Consider the following 13,250-nt stretch of genomic DNA (forward strand, 5'->3'; position numbering starts at 1 on the left):
AGCTCAGAGCATGGGAAGGAAGCAGAGCGCACAGGGAGGCAAGGAGGCACGCCTCACCAACTGTTGTTGCTTGCTCCTTGGCACTGAAAAGCAGTTCTGCCTGATCCCCATCTAATTGTCAATGCTGGCAGTGCAACTAACTCCAAAAGAATGATTCCGGTGCCATTTATAAACACACATTAGAAAAACCAAGAGGGTTTTTCTTTCCCTATCTGTAAAACCCTTAGTTTGAAAGCTAGGGCAGGGCTCATCAGTAGAGATCCAAAAGCAAGCTGTGTCTATCTTACGCAACAACCTGAATTCCATAGCAGATGATGTCACCTATAAATGCCCTATAAATGGAGCAAGGCTTCAGGTGCATCTGAACAATTTAACTGCATCGATACCCACTGCTACAAACATGGCTGTCTCAGTGCTACAGCTGACAGTTGTTTGGGGACTGCTTGTCTTAATCCTGACTTGCCAAGCCGGTAAGTACCTGCAATCACAGCTCACGCATTGTGCAGTAGTTAGCCATGACTGGAGGAAGTCAGTGGCGCAGATCCAGAACATAAAGGGGAGAGAAGGGAACTTTGGGCACTGCAGAAAGAGCACTGGACTGGGAGACAAGAGACAGATCTTCTAATAAAAAGAAAGTAGGACTTTTATTCAAATGTGCTTAGGTTACAGTCTCTATCAGTGAATGTACGACGTTTAGAATGACTTTTTTTCTTATATCTTCATGTGATATAGTGACACTATTATAATTTCCTTGAGAGCTGGGGGTGTTTATTTTTTAATGATTATAACTAATAATATTCAAAGGTGAAGAGTCTGGAATAAGACTCCTAGGCCTCGCTCTACCACTAGTCAGAAATGTAACTTCAGGCATGCTCGTTAACCTCTAAGGGCTTCACACTTAAAAGGGAATATCAGTAGTTAACTTTCTCATTTAGCTGTCATGAAAATTAAATAAAAGAGACAAAACATATTGGAAAAGTATCTGGTCCATCATGAGCACCCAATAAATATTAATTGTTATTTTTATCATGTATCATCTCATTTGATTCTCATAATCTTTTTAAGTAAACGTGCACAGTTTTATCATTTCCCTTTTTGCAGGTAAATAAACTGAGCTTGCAGAGGGAAAGTTACTTGAGCATAGACACAGGTAGAAGTGGCACACTTGGGATTGAAACCCAAGTCTTTCGATTCTTTCTATTATAAAGCATCTACTTCTTTCAAGTCTGTTCCAAGCACATAGAGGACCAAAAGGCAGCATGCAGAATTCTCACTAATTAATTTTTGGTCTACAGAAGGCAGTGAGCTCTTAACTTATCTCTGATCAGAATGATAGGTCAGAAAACACAGACAGTACAAACAGTAACAGAGCTTTCTGAGCTCTTCTACATGTAACTTGGCAGAACTCCCACCCTCCATCACCCACTGTCCACTGGCACAACCCACAGGCAGACACTCCAACAAAGCTACAGCAGGGATGGGCTCAGAGACTACTGTGTCCATCTGCCCCTATAGTAATCACCGTGGTAAAGTAAAAAGTGAGATTTATATCTTAGAGACCAGTCCCAAGTCTGTCTCTCATGAACTCTGAAACTGGTTAAAATCAGTTCACTGCTCAGTTTCCTCATCTGTAAAATGGGATAATTACCAACTGCACCAGGTGAAATGAGCATGCTTTTGTAGTCACTTTGTAAACTATAAAATCTGTATAAATATCAGCATTACTGTATTTTTTCAGAACTTTATGATTATATTGACTAAGAAAATCAGGTAGTTAATGTAAATAAAGGCTACCCCATATTACAACTGAAAGGAGAAAATATTCAACTGTTGGCTTTGATAATTTGTTTCTGGTATGTCAAATGTCTTCATTTTTATTATTTTTCAGCATTTTCAAAGTTCTTAATATTTTAGCAGCATTTTAAAATTTTCGTATCTTTAAGCACTGGCGGAGAAAGCTACTATGAATCATTCTGTTGCTACTGTTATTAACAATAGTAATAATCATACAGTGAGCATTTATTGTGGGCTCACCTTAGACCTGGTACTGCAATAAGTGATTTATATAATATAGATATGCATATATATACATACATATCTATGATATACATCACAGATAAATAAAGTATCTTTCCATCTTGACAATAAGAAACTGAGAGAGTAATTAAATATTGTTTACACGGTTACATGGTGAACTTTTTGCTGAGGACAGAATCAAACTCACGTATATAGGACTCCAAAACATCACCCACCATACTCTCATACCTCTCCTTACATATGCGATCCAAAGGCTGGAGCCAAGGATTTGATCTTCACACACACTGCAATCCAGGGCTCCTTGCATTTTGAAAAGTTAGCATTTAGCATCACATTAAAATAAAACGTTAAAGTAAAAATAATAAAATTAAATTGTTATGCAAGTAGGCAGATAGGAACACAGAAAAAAAAAGAACTCACTTTTCATGCAAGGAATTTCTGGTTCGCAGCTGGTAAATGTCTCCAGGGGACAGTTGCTTGAAGGCAGTATTATATCATATAGGGAACATGCTCTGTGAAATTAAAAAAAAATAAAAGTTCAAACCCTGGCTCAGCCACTTTCTATATGTGTGACTTTAGGAATTTCTCTGAGCATCTGTTTTCTCTCCTGTAATCCTATCACTGAACTGAATAAGGATTAGGCATGTGATAAAAGCACATCCTAGTACCTGAGCATCACAAATATACCTTCTCTTTCCTTCCACTTCATGTAATGAAAACAAAGCAATTCTGGTCACCGTGGTTGCCCTGTGCTTTATGTAACGGTCATGTCCATATATGTCCATTTTTGCCTTAACTCTTAGCAGCATATGATATGTACATAATAGTAGGCTCAAAAACACTTGTTGATGAAAAAACCAACAGCTGAATAAATAAATACTTGGTGGTTAGTATACTGATCTTGGTTATAGGTCCCAGACTGGTAGTGCTCCTATTGAATCTTTTGCAGTGGCATAGTAAACAATAAATGTTTGCAGAATTGAAAGCCATATTTTTTACTAAGACTTTCTATTTTAGGATATAATATAAATGCGACTCTTCTCACTAATTTGACAGCCTCCACACCAAAAGCTAGTTACATCTCCTTCATTCAGAGTAATGGGGTAAATTGTACAGAAGTTGGGACTTCTTGAGTCAAAATTTGTGGTGGGGGGCTTCCCTGGTGGTGCAGTGGTTGAGAATCTGCCTGCCAATGCAAGGGACATGGGTTCGAGCCCTGGTCTGGGAAGATCCCACATGCCGCAGAGCAACTAGGCCCGTGAGCCACAACTACTGAGCCTGCGCTTCTGAAGTCTGTGCTCCGCAACAAGAGAGGCCGCGACAGTGAGAGGCCCGCGCACCGCGATGAAGAGTGGCCCCCGCTCGCCGCAACTAGAGAAAGCCCACGCACAGAAACGAAGACCCAACACAGCCAAAAATAAATGAATAAATAAATTAATTAAATTAAATTAAAAAAACATTTGTGGTGGGATTGACAGATAAAATACAGGGCACCCAGTTAAAGTTGAATTTCAGATAAACAATTTTTTCATTTAATTATGCACTAAATATTTCATGGGTCATTCTTACACTAAAAAAGTATTGTTATTTATCTGAAATTCAACTTTAACTGGGCATCCTGTAATTTTATTTACCAAATCTGCCAACACTACTTGTGAGGCTACAGTAAAACTAAAAGATTAAGGTCCTACTTCATCCTGGCACCAGGGTGGAAAGGGGAGGCTGTTCGTATCTTTAATTGCCGCTCTTGCATTGCTTTTAATCTCCCAAACCACTTAGACCACTAAGCAAAGCCAAACCCCCAGCCATGTCACCAACTTCACTCTGGACCTTTGGCCTCATTCCAAAAGGCATTTGACTAAATATCAAAAGTAAGAGACCTGCAGTTACAGTACCATCTTCTCTTGCTATTTGCAAGATCTTCTGCAGGTCACTTAATGTTCTCAGTTTCTGAGTCCAGTGAGCTCTGCATACTCCACAAGATTGGTCAAGCTTAAACTTACACAGTAGATGTAAAATCATTATTTACAGAACTATCACATGCTGTACAAGTGATAGAATTTCTCCTCGTCATCATTATTATACTACTTTCAACCTTATAATACACTTGTAGTTAGATCATACCTTTTCTGTCAAAGGCTATGCAGTTCATCACAGAGTGCTTAAGAACCCGGATTTTAATACCAGGCAAACATGGGATTGAATTCTGATTCTGCCATTTACCGTCTCTGTGACTTTGACCCGCTTCTAAACCTCTCTCAACTTCCATTTCTTTACCTTTAACTTCGGATAATAACTTTGCCTCCCTCATAGTGTTGCTGTGAGAATAAAATGAGATAATGCATGGAGATTGCCTGTCATAGGTATGTGCTCAGAAAACACTACCTATTATTATATCATCCTCCTTATTATCATTTCCATAGGTCCAGGGATTACATGAGAAAAATACACTAAAACCAAGCAATCTGCATTTCAGTCCCAGCCCTGGCATTTACTAGCTGCTTTAACTCTGAACAAGTTACTTAACCTCCGTGAGCTTCAGTTTTCTCATCTGGAAAGAGAACCAATGTCTGCCTAAGCATCAATATCTGTTGCTCTGTTTGGTTTCAGGAATAAGTGACATAACGCACGTGAAGACAATAACCAGGCAGGCACTAGATATGCAATAAATGTAACTATATGAGGCTATATAATTAGTGAGAGGGGGTATAAAGAGCTCTAGGGTTCCCTACAATGAAAGAAACTTCCCTTTCTTCTTGCTGAGAATCACCCTGAGATTCCATTCTGTTTTTCAGATAACAAACCAGAGAGCAAGTCAGATGACAAGCCAGATGACTCGGGCAAAACCCTAGAACCAGCCTTTCCAAACTTCCTAAGCCTCTTGGGCTCGGAGATCATTGAGAATACGGTGGAGTTCATCATCTGCTCCATGATGAAGAGCAAGTAAGCACTGAGACAAACCTTGCTTTTGTCCAGTTCGCCATTAGTAATGACCGCACTGCATTAAAATGAATGAGAAACAAAATTGCATGCATGCCAATGTATTGTTTTAATTGAAACTTGTTGCCTACCTTAAGATATATTTGCATCTGCATGAATTTCCCTGAACTCTTTTGGGGTGAACACGTTCCCAAGGAATTTATGGAACAAGGGGTTCCATCAAATATTTTTTATTTCAGGACCGAGTAGGGAGGAAGAAGGCCACCGGACCGAGGGACGGAAAGCCGTGTTCTGGTCTTGACACAGGTGTTATTTACTGGGTGATCTGGAGTTAGGCTTTCCCTCCCTGAGTGCCTCAGTTTGCTAATCTGTAAAGTTAAAGGAATAAAGGACCCACCCAGTGCAGACACAGTAATTTGCTGATGAAGGTGGTGGGTAGAGGTGTGCTCATCAGTGAGAGGTATGGTGAGTCCCGTCTTTATTTTCTGGTTTGAGTAATTCAAGAGGGTTAGCAGACACAGTAGCTAATCTCTCCTCAGAGGCAATCTGAAGAACCTCTCTTATGAGGGTTTGTTTTGATCACGAGAGATTGCCTTGATGGCAAATTCCACAACCCTGACTCTTCCTATTATTTTCAACCTGCTTCCAAGCTCCTGTGCCCAACTCGTAATACATCCTACCCAAGTTTACATAGCTCTGATTTTTACATCTACTTTACCCTTTCTTCATTCTTCCGACATTAATCTTCCCAAGTTCAGCTCTCCAGGGTCTATTTCGTTCTTTTGAATTTCTAGGTGCTTTCAATCTCCACCTCTCTGAGGCTCTGCTCTCTAATTCTCTCCTTCACAGGCCCCTAAGCAGAGTTTGACAAAGTGCAGTCTATTACCTGCTTCAGAATCGCCTGGAGAACTTATCCAAAAGGCAGGTCCCTTCATCCCATCTTGTACTTTCCTGGAGCAAGGCTGTATAACAAGCCTTTATAACAAGCTTTGTAACAAGCGTTTTAACAAGCTTTCAGGTGATTCTTATATACAACAAATTTGAGAGCCCTTGATTGGATGCTCTGGGCTACGTGGCTGAGCCTTAAAGGTCCACACAGCCTTTAAATTTGTATTCATCTTTTGTGTAGATGTGAATCTTTGTATTTTTCTAGGGAAAGTGCTTCTGACTTTATAAGATTCTCAAAAAGGTCTATTACCAGTAACAGATTAAGAGCCACTTCTATATAGAAGTGATCAGGGGCCATTTTGTATCCCTTGATCTGCTTAAATCCATATATTACTATCATGTGAATGGGCATAATTCTGCATACAATCATCATGAACAAACTGTTAAAACACAGATGTTTATTTTGTGTTTTTATTTTTCATATTGTGGTTGCTTTTGCAACGGTTGAGTTCCCATGACTGTTAGTGTAAACAAGGGAAAAACTGAATAACATCTATTATGTACAAAGTAGAGTTTAGACTCCAGTTGAATTCATATGGTTATAAATCACAACAATAGCAAGGCCAAGAATTAGAATCATAATTCTTTTTATTCCTTCCCTGGGGAATCCCCTAGACATAAAATAGCCCTTGTCTTCTCTGTTAACTCTGAACGTTGACCATCTGAAATGCTAAAGAATTGTTAGCTCTGGGTTCAGAAACGGCACATCTTCTACCATTTTCTTTTTCCCTCATTTTATTCTGGGTATATGATATTCTTTCTGTTCTTGGAACTTACAACTGTCTCAGGCTCTCTGCTCGTCCTTTAATTTCTGCCTAAAATGCTCTTTTTCCCCTCCTCGTTAGTGCTTTGTCTTGCCTCGCATCTAAAAGTCACCTCCTCCGAAAACGATGCTATAACCACTCTTATTAATACAACTTCTTTTATTCCCTGGTTATTCTCTATCACTATATCTTGTCATTATGTCATTATAACATATCACCATGTCACATGATTAATTTATTTTTAATCATGTAACTATATGAAAGTAGAGATCAGATCTCTCTAGCTCATTGCTATAGCACAGTACCCTGTAAGTCATATCGGGCACTTAGTAAATAATTGTTGAATTAACTAAATAAGGAAAGGAATCTTAGAGATCAGATCTAAAGCTCACATACCCCTATTTGACTGAGACATTTTGAGGGATCTTTGTTGAAAGATACAGCAGTCCTTGCTCAAGGGAACAAATCTAACTGTCCTCACTCTGTCCAAGAAAAGACCATAAATATAACAGGGAATGGGAAATGGGAAGAGACCAGCAAGAAGTATTCTTAAGAACTTAATACATGCTTAGGAAAGTAGGGGCAGGAATTGTGAAGGAAAAACGTCTAGACTTTAAGCCCCTTCTCCTCAAAGAATTTGCCGTCCTTATTGTATAAGATGGCATGAGCAAATACAATGATAACTAAAATGCTGAATAAGGTAAATGTCAGCCAAACATCACAGTTAATGTCTAAGGAAAGGAGCTGTCACTGGGGCCAGGATGCTTAGGGGAGAGTTTCTGGCAAAGGTAAGAAGAAATTTGGGTCATAAAAGACTCAATGAGATTTCATTAGAAAGAGAAAATTACAAAAATATGGAACTTCATAAAGATAGAAAATTTGCTTTATTTAGTCCTATGTACCCAATGCCTAAATACTGTGTCAAGCACATAATAAATGCTGGACCATAATTTACTCATCTCTTACCTTCTCAGCAGCTACCGCACACCCAATCCTTAAACAGTGGAATGGCCTCTGGTATTAATTCATGCTTCTGGAGACCTAAGTTTTAGACTTTGCTTTGCAATTTACCAGCCATGTGACTTGGACAGGTTTTTAATCTCTTTGAGCTTCAGAGGTTTTTTTCATATGTAAAATGATTAAAATTCATTCATGTATCCATTCAACAAATATTTATTAATTCATACTATATGGTAGGCACTGTTCTAGGTGCTGGGGATATATTATGAAACAAATATATCAAAATATCTGTCTTTATAGAGTTTATATAGGAATAGACATCAAACTAATAGATTTGTTGGCAGATTTAAAGAGATAATTATGTATAATAGCTTGTCAAATTTGAACTATTATGGAAATCTTAGACCTTACTACTTTATGACATAGGAAAACTTGAAGTATTGCTCAAATATTATAAGATACCTTAGTGATGATTCTAACATTCCTGATCAGTCTAAATCATAATTCATTTTTTCCTCTTTTTTTTTAAGAGGATATATGAAATGTGATGAGAAAAAAGAAGAAGATTCATCAGAGTGACTTCAACCAGGTGATTTTAACCTAAAAACTTACAACCAAAAAAATAGTATATTGAACAAAGGAAAAAGGGTCTGTCTGATTTACTTAATAAATTTGGGAACCCACATTTACCCATAAGCAGAAAAGGGGTATTTTTTGTGTGTGTTTTTGCTTTATTCTTGTAGTCGTTTTTTTAAAATTGATTTTAAGTAGATGTATTTTTATCATCTCAAAGTCACTGACTTAATAAGATTCTCTTAAGAGAAGAAGCACAGTTGTGGGGTGAAACAAGTAAGCACTGGAAGTGAGGAGATCTGGTCCTGTCACAACTCTGCTTGGAACTTGACTTGTGCAGGTTCCGCCTATGAAAGGAGGGGTTATATGCACTAAAATCTAAAGACCCAGGTAAACAGGCCATTAGTTACTCATGAGAAGAGTGAGATTTACTGAACCTAACTCCAGGAGAAAGGACTAGTAAGCTCTCTAATCCTGCAGTTAGATTTATGTGCAAACAGTCTGGTTTGAGTCCTCAGAGATACCTGCTGTTTCCTTATCCAGTTCTCTCCTGAGAATGGATATTGAAATATAAATACAGAAATGTCAGACTTGAGAAAGTAATTCTATAAGTAACTAGCATGAACTTAGTACTTCTGTTTTAGGCAGTAAATTAATGCTGTATATGTAGTACCTAATTTAATTCTATCTAACATTCCCTATGAAAAATATGTATTGCTATTCTTAAATTTTATAAATAATGAAACCAAGTCTCAGGGAGCTTAATTAATGTGGCCAAGTTAATAAGGGAGGAGGGGTGGATCTGAATTCAAACAGCCTGATTCCAGTCTGTGCTCTATCACTCAGCAATAGAGCTACTGAACAGCGAATAGTGTAGGAAGAGGCAGTAGAGAATAGTGATTAAGCTGTGTGATCTTAGACATACCTCAAGGTGCCCATAGAAGTAAAACCCTACCCCTTTGGTTAGTTGAATTACCTTATATGCATCTCCAGGAATTATGGCCTTTCCCAACTTTTTCCCTACTGGCTTCATTTCATAACAAGGGAGTGATTGGCGTGAGCTTAGAAAGCTATTATCATATTACCCTGGAACTTAGCCCACCCTTTTCCTTAAGCTTCTAAGGAGGGAAATCAGACTTGCGCATTGGAATCAAGATGTGCTCAATGCAGACACACCTGAATCTCACCCCAAAGAGAGCTAAGCTTCTAAAAACACTCACTTATGTTTGCATCTTCCCATTCCCATCTTCTCAGGGAACAGCCTACCTCTTGTTGCAGGTATCCTAACCCTTTGCCTTCATTCAGGCTCATTGGTGCTCACACCCTGAATCTTTGGAGTGCCATCCTAGAGGCTCAATGTATGAGACAGTCCAATAAGCAAGTCAACATGAAATTTTAGAAAGAGCAAAAGCCATAGAGAAGATGTAAGTTCAGCTTCTATCTTGGCCTCTTATTGGTTGTGTGACCATGGGGAGGTCAGTTGGTCTCCATGAGTCTCACTTTACTCCTTATTAATACTTAAAACATTTGGAACTTAATTGTTCCAGACCTTAATGTCGGAAATTTTTTAACTGCATATAAAAAATCTTTGAGTGGATTCACAAACCAACTGTAGATGCCCTAATGGGCAGAGAGGAATGGCTCTGTCTAGGGATATAAACCAAATGGACTAGAGAGAAAGAAGCTTCTAAGGCAGAGATTAAATTTTGGATGGTTTGATCAAGGCTGTCTCTCCAAACTCCAGTGACTGTTCATTTAATAAATAGTTTTAAAAGTTGCACTTGTATGATAAGTGTCTCATCAAATCAAAAGCAAATCATGACTTTAGAATGAGTGATTCACAGCAATGCCTATTTCTCCAGTATAGAAAATCTGGCCAAAGTTTTAGGTATTTCCTAAAGTAAGATAGGTAGATATATAGATATCCCGTTTTTCTCCTACGACATATGCCTCTATCTTACATAGTCCTTTAATGCTTATTTAACCCACGCCTACTATGTGTCAGATTCTGCCAATGCTACCAAGATGAGTAACACTGTCTCATCATTAACAAGTTTATGGTTTGGACTATCACCTAGCACAGTGCACCCCAGGATTGTGCAGGAAAACAATGAAGTTCTATGTACAAGTGCCGTGGACATGCCTTGGAGGAAAGGGTGGGCATTAAGAGGGCTTCACAAAGAAGGTGAATTTCCGCATGCAATCTCAGATGATGAGCAGAAAATGGCAAGTTCTCAAAAACTAATCATCCAATAATTGGACACCTAATTAATCTGAGATTCTCCCAACCTCAGCTCAATCACATTGACATGATTTCATTATGTTAATAATTTTACAATCTTAACTCCTAATGTCCTGCATCACTTGAAATCATGGGGATTCAAGTCTCCCAGTGTCTTAAGTCATTTGACATCTTAAAGTATAAATTACCTTTCTTGTGTTAAAATAAGAATCCAATGAACCTCACCAAGATTATGAAACAAGTAAAAGATGGGACAGCACTTTGTGAATTCTTAATATCTATGTACATTTTTTAAATTAAGAACATAATATACTTGGACACACTCGATGACATGTTTCGACCTGCTGAGTCAGAACTTCCTAGTGAGGGAGCTAGGAATAAATAAATTTAATAGGAAATCCTCAAGTAACTAATGAGTAAAATTGCAGATGGGCATGACATCATTCAATATCCACCCCATGAAGTCTGATGGGAAATATTTCTTTTAGAATTTAGAGCAAGAAAAAAAAAATTCCTTCCCTCAGTACTGCTTCCTCATTTCTGGTTATAAGATTTATGTAGCTTGGTTTATTTCATTTATTTACTTTTCCTGTCTATCCAGAAACTCAAAGAGAAACTGATGACTCAATTTACTCCAGTAAACATATGTGCATTCTCCCTTCATCCCTGTTGTTGATTCTTGCCTTTTCATTTTTGTTGTTGTTGCTTGTTTCTTCAAATATATATTATAGTTGATTTCATTATAAATCATCTCAAGTTCTAAAGGGCAGAGATGTAAAAATGTTAAAGAAAAGATTAAAATATCTTTGTATTTTTCTTAAGTCTTTAAGCCCTCTTTAGCTGGTAATTGTTTCCCTGTCTCTGGTTTATATTTCTAAGGACACCTGCATGGCTCCAGAATAAGCCAAGGGCACCTGAATCCTGCTTTTCCAGTTTTCTGTTTCACAAGTCCTCCAGGACAGAGGCCTCAATGCAGCTTCCAGCAAGTTCTCAGGATTCAGGTCCTGGCTTCAACCAAAGACAGCTTCTTTTGAACATCCTGACTTTGCATTTTTGCTTCTAGAAGTCAAAATAATTGTGTCCTCTTTGGGGACACATATCCTACTTCATTAAGATTTTTGTTGGTGGAAGTAATTTTTCCTGAAGCATGTTTAAAGTTTTTAATTGATACAAAAAATATGAAATATATAAAAATTATTATTATCCAGAATAACTGAAGAACATTTCAAATTAAGAAAACTAAATTTCAGATAACATCAGGCCAAAGTCACAGAACCAGTAAACAACAGAAAGATTTGAACCTGACTCCAAAGAAAAAACCCTTAACCCCTAAAAATGCATGAGGTGAATTTCAGAGTTAAAAGTTTCATAAACCCTTTTAGGAGAAGTTTTTCAAAAAAATCTGAGCCTACACTCCTGGGCTAGTAATCTAAAAACTGACCTTTAAAAAAAAATTAACAAGGTTATTGCTGTTCCACAGTTTTTATTACTCTCATAGAATAGCAGAGTGCCCTTGAAGACATTTGAAACTGGTGGATGGAAGAGTCCTTGACAAGTCTAGTGCAGTTCTTTCATTTCTTCTACCACTTGTTACACAGATGTAGGTTCTCAGTGGCAATTGGTGTGGTTCTTGCCCACTTGTTCATAAAGGATTGAACCATTGTCAAACCTGACCCAACTGAGCCAAGAAAATTCTCCCAGAATTATTTAATATGGACATAAGACAAGACTGAAATCATAAAGCACAATGACAGTTATGGCAGCACTCTAGTCTAGATGGGAGGGAAGCTCAAGAGGGAGGGGATATGGGGATATATGTATACTTATAGCTAATACACTTCGTTGTACAACAGAAACTAACACAACATTGTAAACTAATTACACTAAAATAAAGATATTAAAAAAAAATCTATGTGCTTCTGTCCTGGATTCCTGTTCTCCCAAGCACTTTGACTCTTGAAAGCAACTCCAGTGTATTTTTAATAAACCTTTTTTTTTTAACATCTTTATCAGAGTATAATTGCTGTACAGTGGTGTGTTAGTTTCTACTTTATAACAAAGTGAATCAGATGTACATATACATATATCCCCATATGTCCTCCCTCTTGCGTCTCCCTCACACCCTCCCTATCCCACCCCTCTAGGTGGTCTCAAAGCACCGAGCTGATCTCCCTGTGCTACACGGCTGCTTCCCACTAGCTAACTATTTTACATTTGGTAGTGTATATATGTCCATGCCACTCTCTCACTTCATCCCAGCTTATACTTCCCCCTCCCTGTGTCCTCAAGTCCATTCTCTACATCTGCATCTTTAGTCTTTATTCCTGACCTGCCCCTAGGTTATTCAGAACCTTTTATTTTTTTTTTAGGATTCCATATATATGTGTATGGTATTTCTTTTTCTCTTTCTGACTTTCTTCACTCTGTATGACAGACTCTAGGTCCATCCACTTCACTACAAATAACTCAATTTCATTTCTTTTGATGGCTGAGTAATATTCCATTGTATATATGTGCCACATCTTCCTTACCCATTCATCTGTCGATGGACACTTAGGTTGCTTCCATGTCCTGGCTATTGTAAATAGAGCTGCAATGAACATTGTGGTACATGACTCTTTTTGAATTATGGTTTTCTCAGGGTATATGCCCAGTAGGCAATTGTTGAGTCGTATGGTAGTTCTACTTTTAGTTTTTTAAGGAACCTCCATACTGTTCTCCATAGTGGCTGTATAAATTTACATTCCACCTACAATGCAAGAGGGTTCCCTTTTCTCCACACCCTC

General features: G+C 38.0%; 1 protein-coding gene across 1 annotated transcript; it reads left to right on the top strand.

The window, feature by feature from the left end:
- The first annotated feature begins 245 nt into the window (after window positions 1-245).
- On the top strand, window positions 246-12,389 carry C3H5orf46 (chromosome 3 C5orf46 homolog). The gene is made up of 4 exons (XM_060006860.1): window positions 246-470; window positions 4,833-4,980; window positions 8,180-8,238; window positions 11,344-12,389. Exons 1-3 carry the CDS (start codon window positions 401-403, stop codon window positions 8,226-8,228), a joined length of 267 nt encoding a protein of 88 aa, XP_059862843.1. The 5' UTR covers window positions 246-400; the 3' UTR covers window positions 8,229-8,238; window positions 11,344-12,389.
- The last annotated feature ends 861 nt before the right edge of the window (window positions 12,390-13,250 follow it).

The sequence above is a fragment of the Delphinus delphis genome, chromosome 3 (assembly GCF_949987515.2).
Source record: "Delphinus delphis chromosome 3, mDelDel1.2, whole genome shotgun sequence".
In the NCBI taxonomy this organism is placed as follows: domain Eukaryota; kingdom Metazoa; phylum Chordata; class Mammalia; order Artiodactyla; family Delphinidae; genus Delphinus; species Delphinus delphis.

Bases quoted from the DNA above. Each gene is read 5' to 3' on its own strand.
- C3H5orf46 (XM_060006860.1), top strand. From the start codon at position 401: ATGGCTGTCTCAGTGCTACAGCTGACAGTTGTTTGGGGACTGCTTGTC. The intron at 471-4,832 runs GTAAGTACCTGC...TCTGTTTTTCAG, and splicing joins AATCCTGACTTGCCAAGCCG to ATAACAAACCAGAGAGCAAG. The intron at 4,981-8,179 runs GTAAGCACTGAG...TTTTTTTTTAAG, and splicing joins TGCTCCATGATGAAGAGCAA to AGGATATATGAAATGTGATG.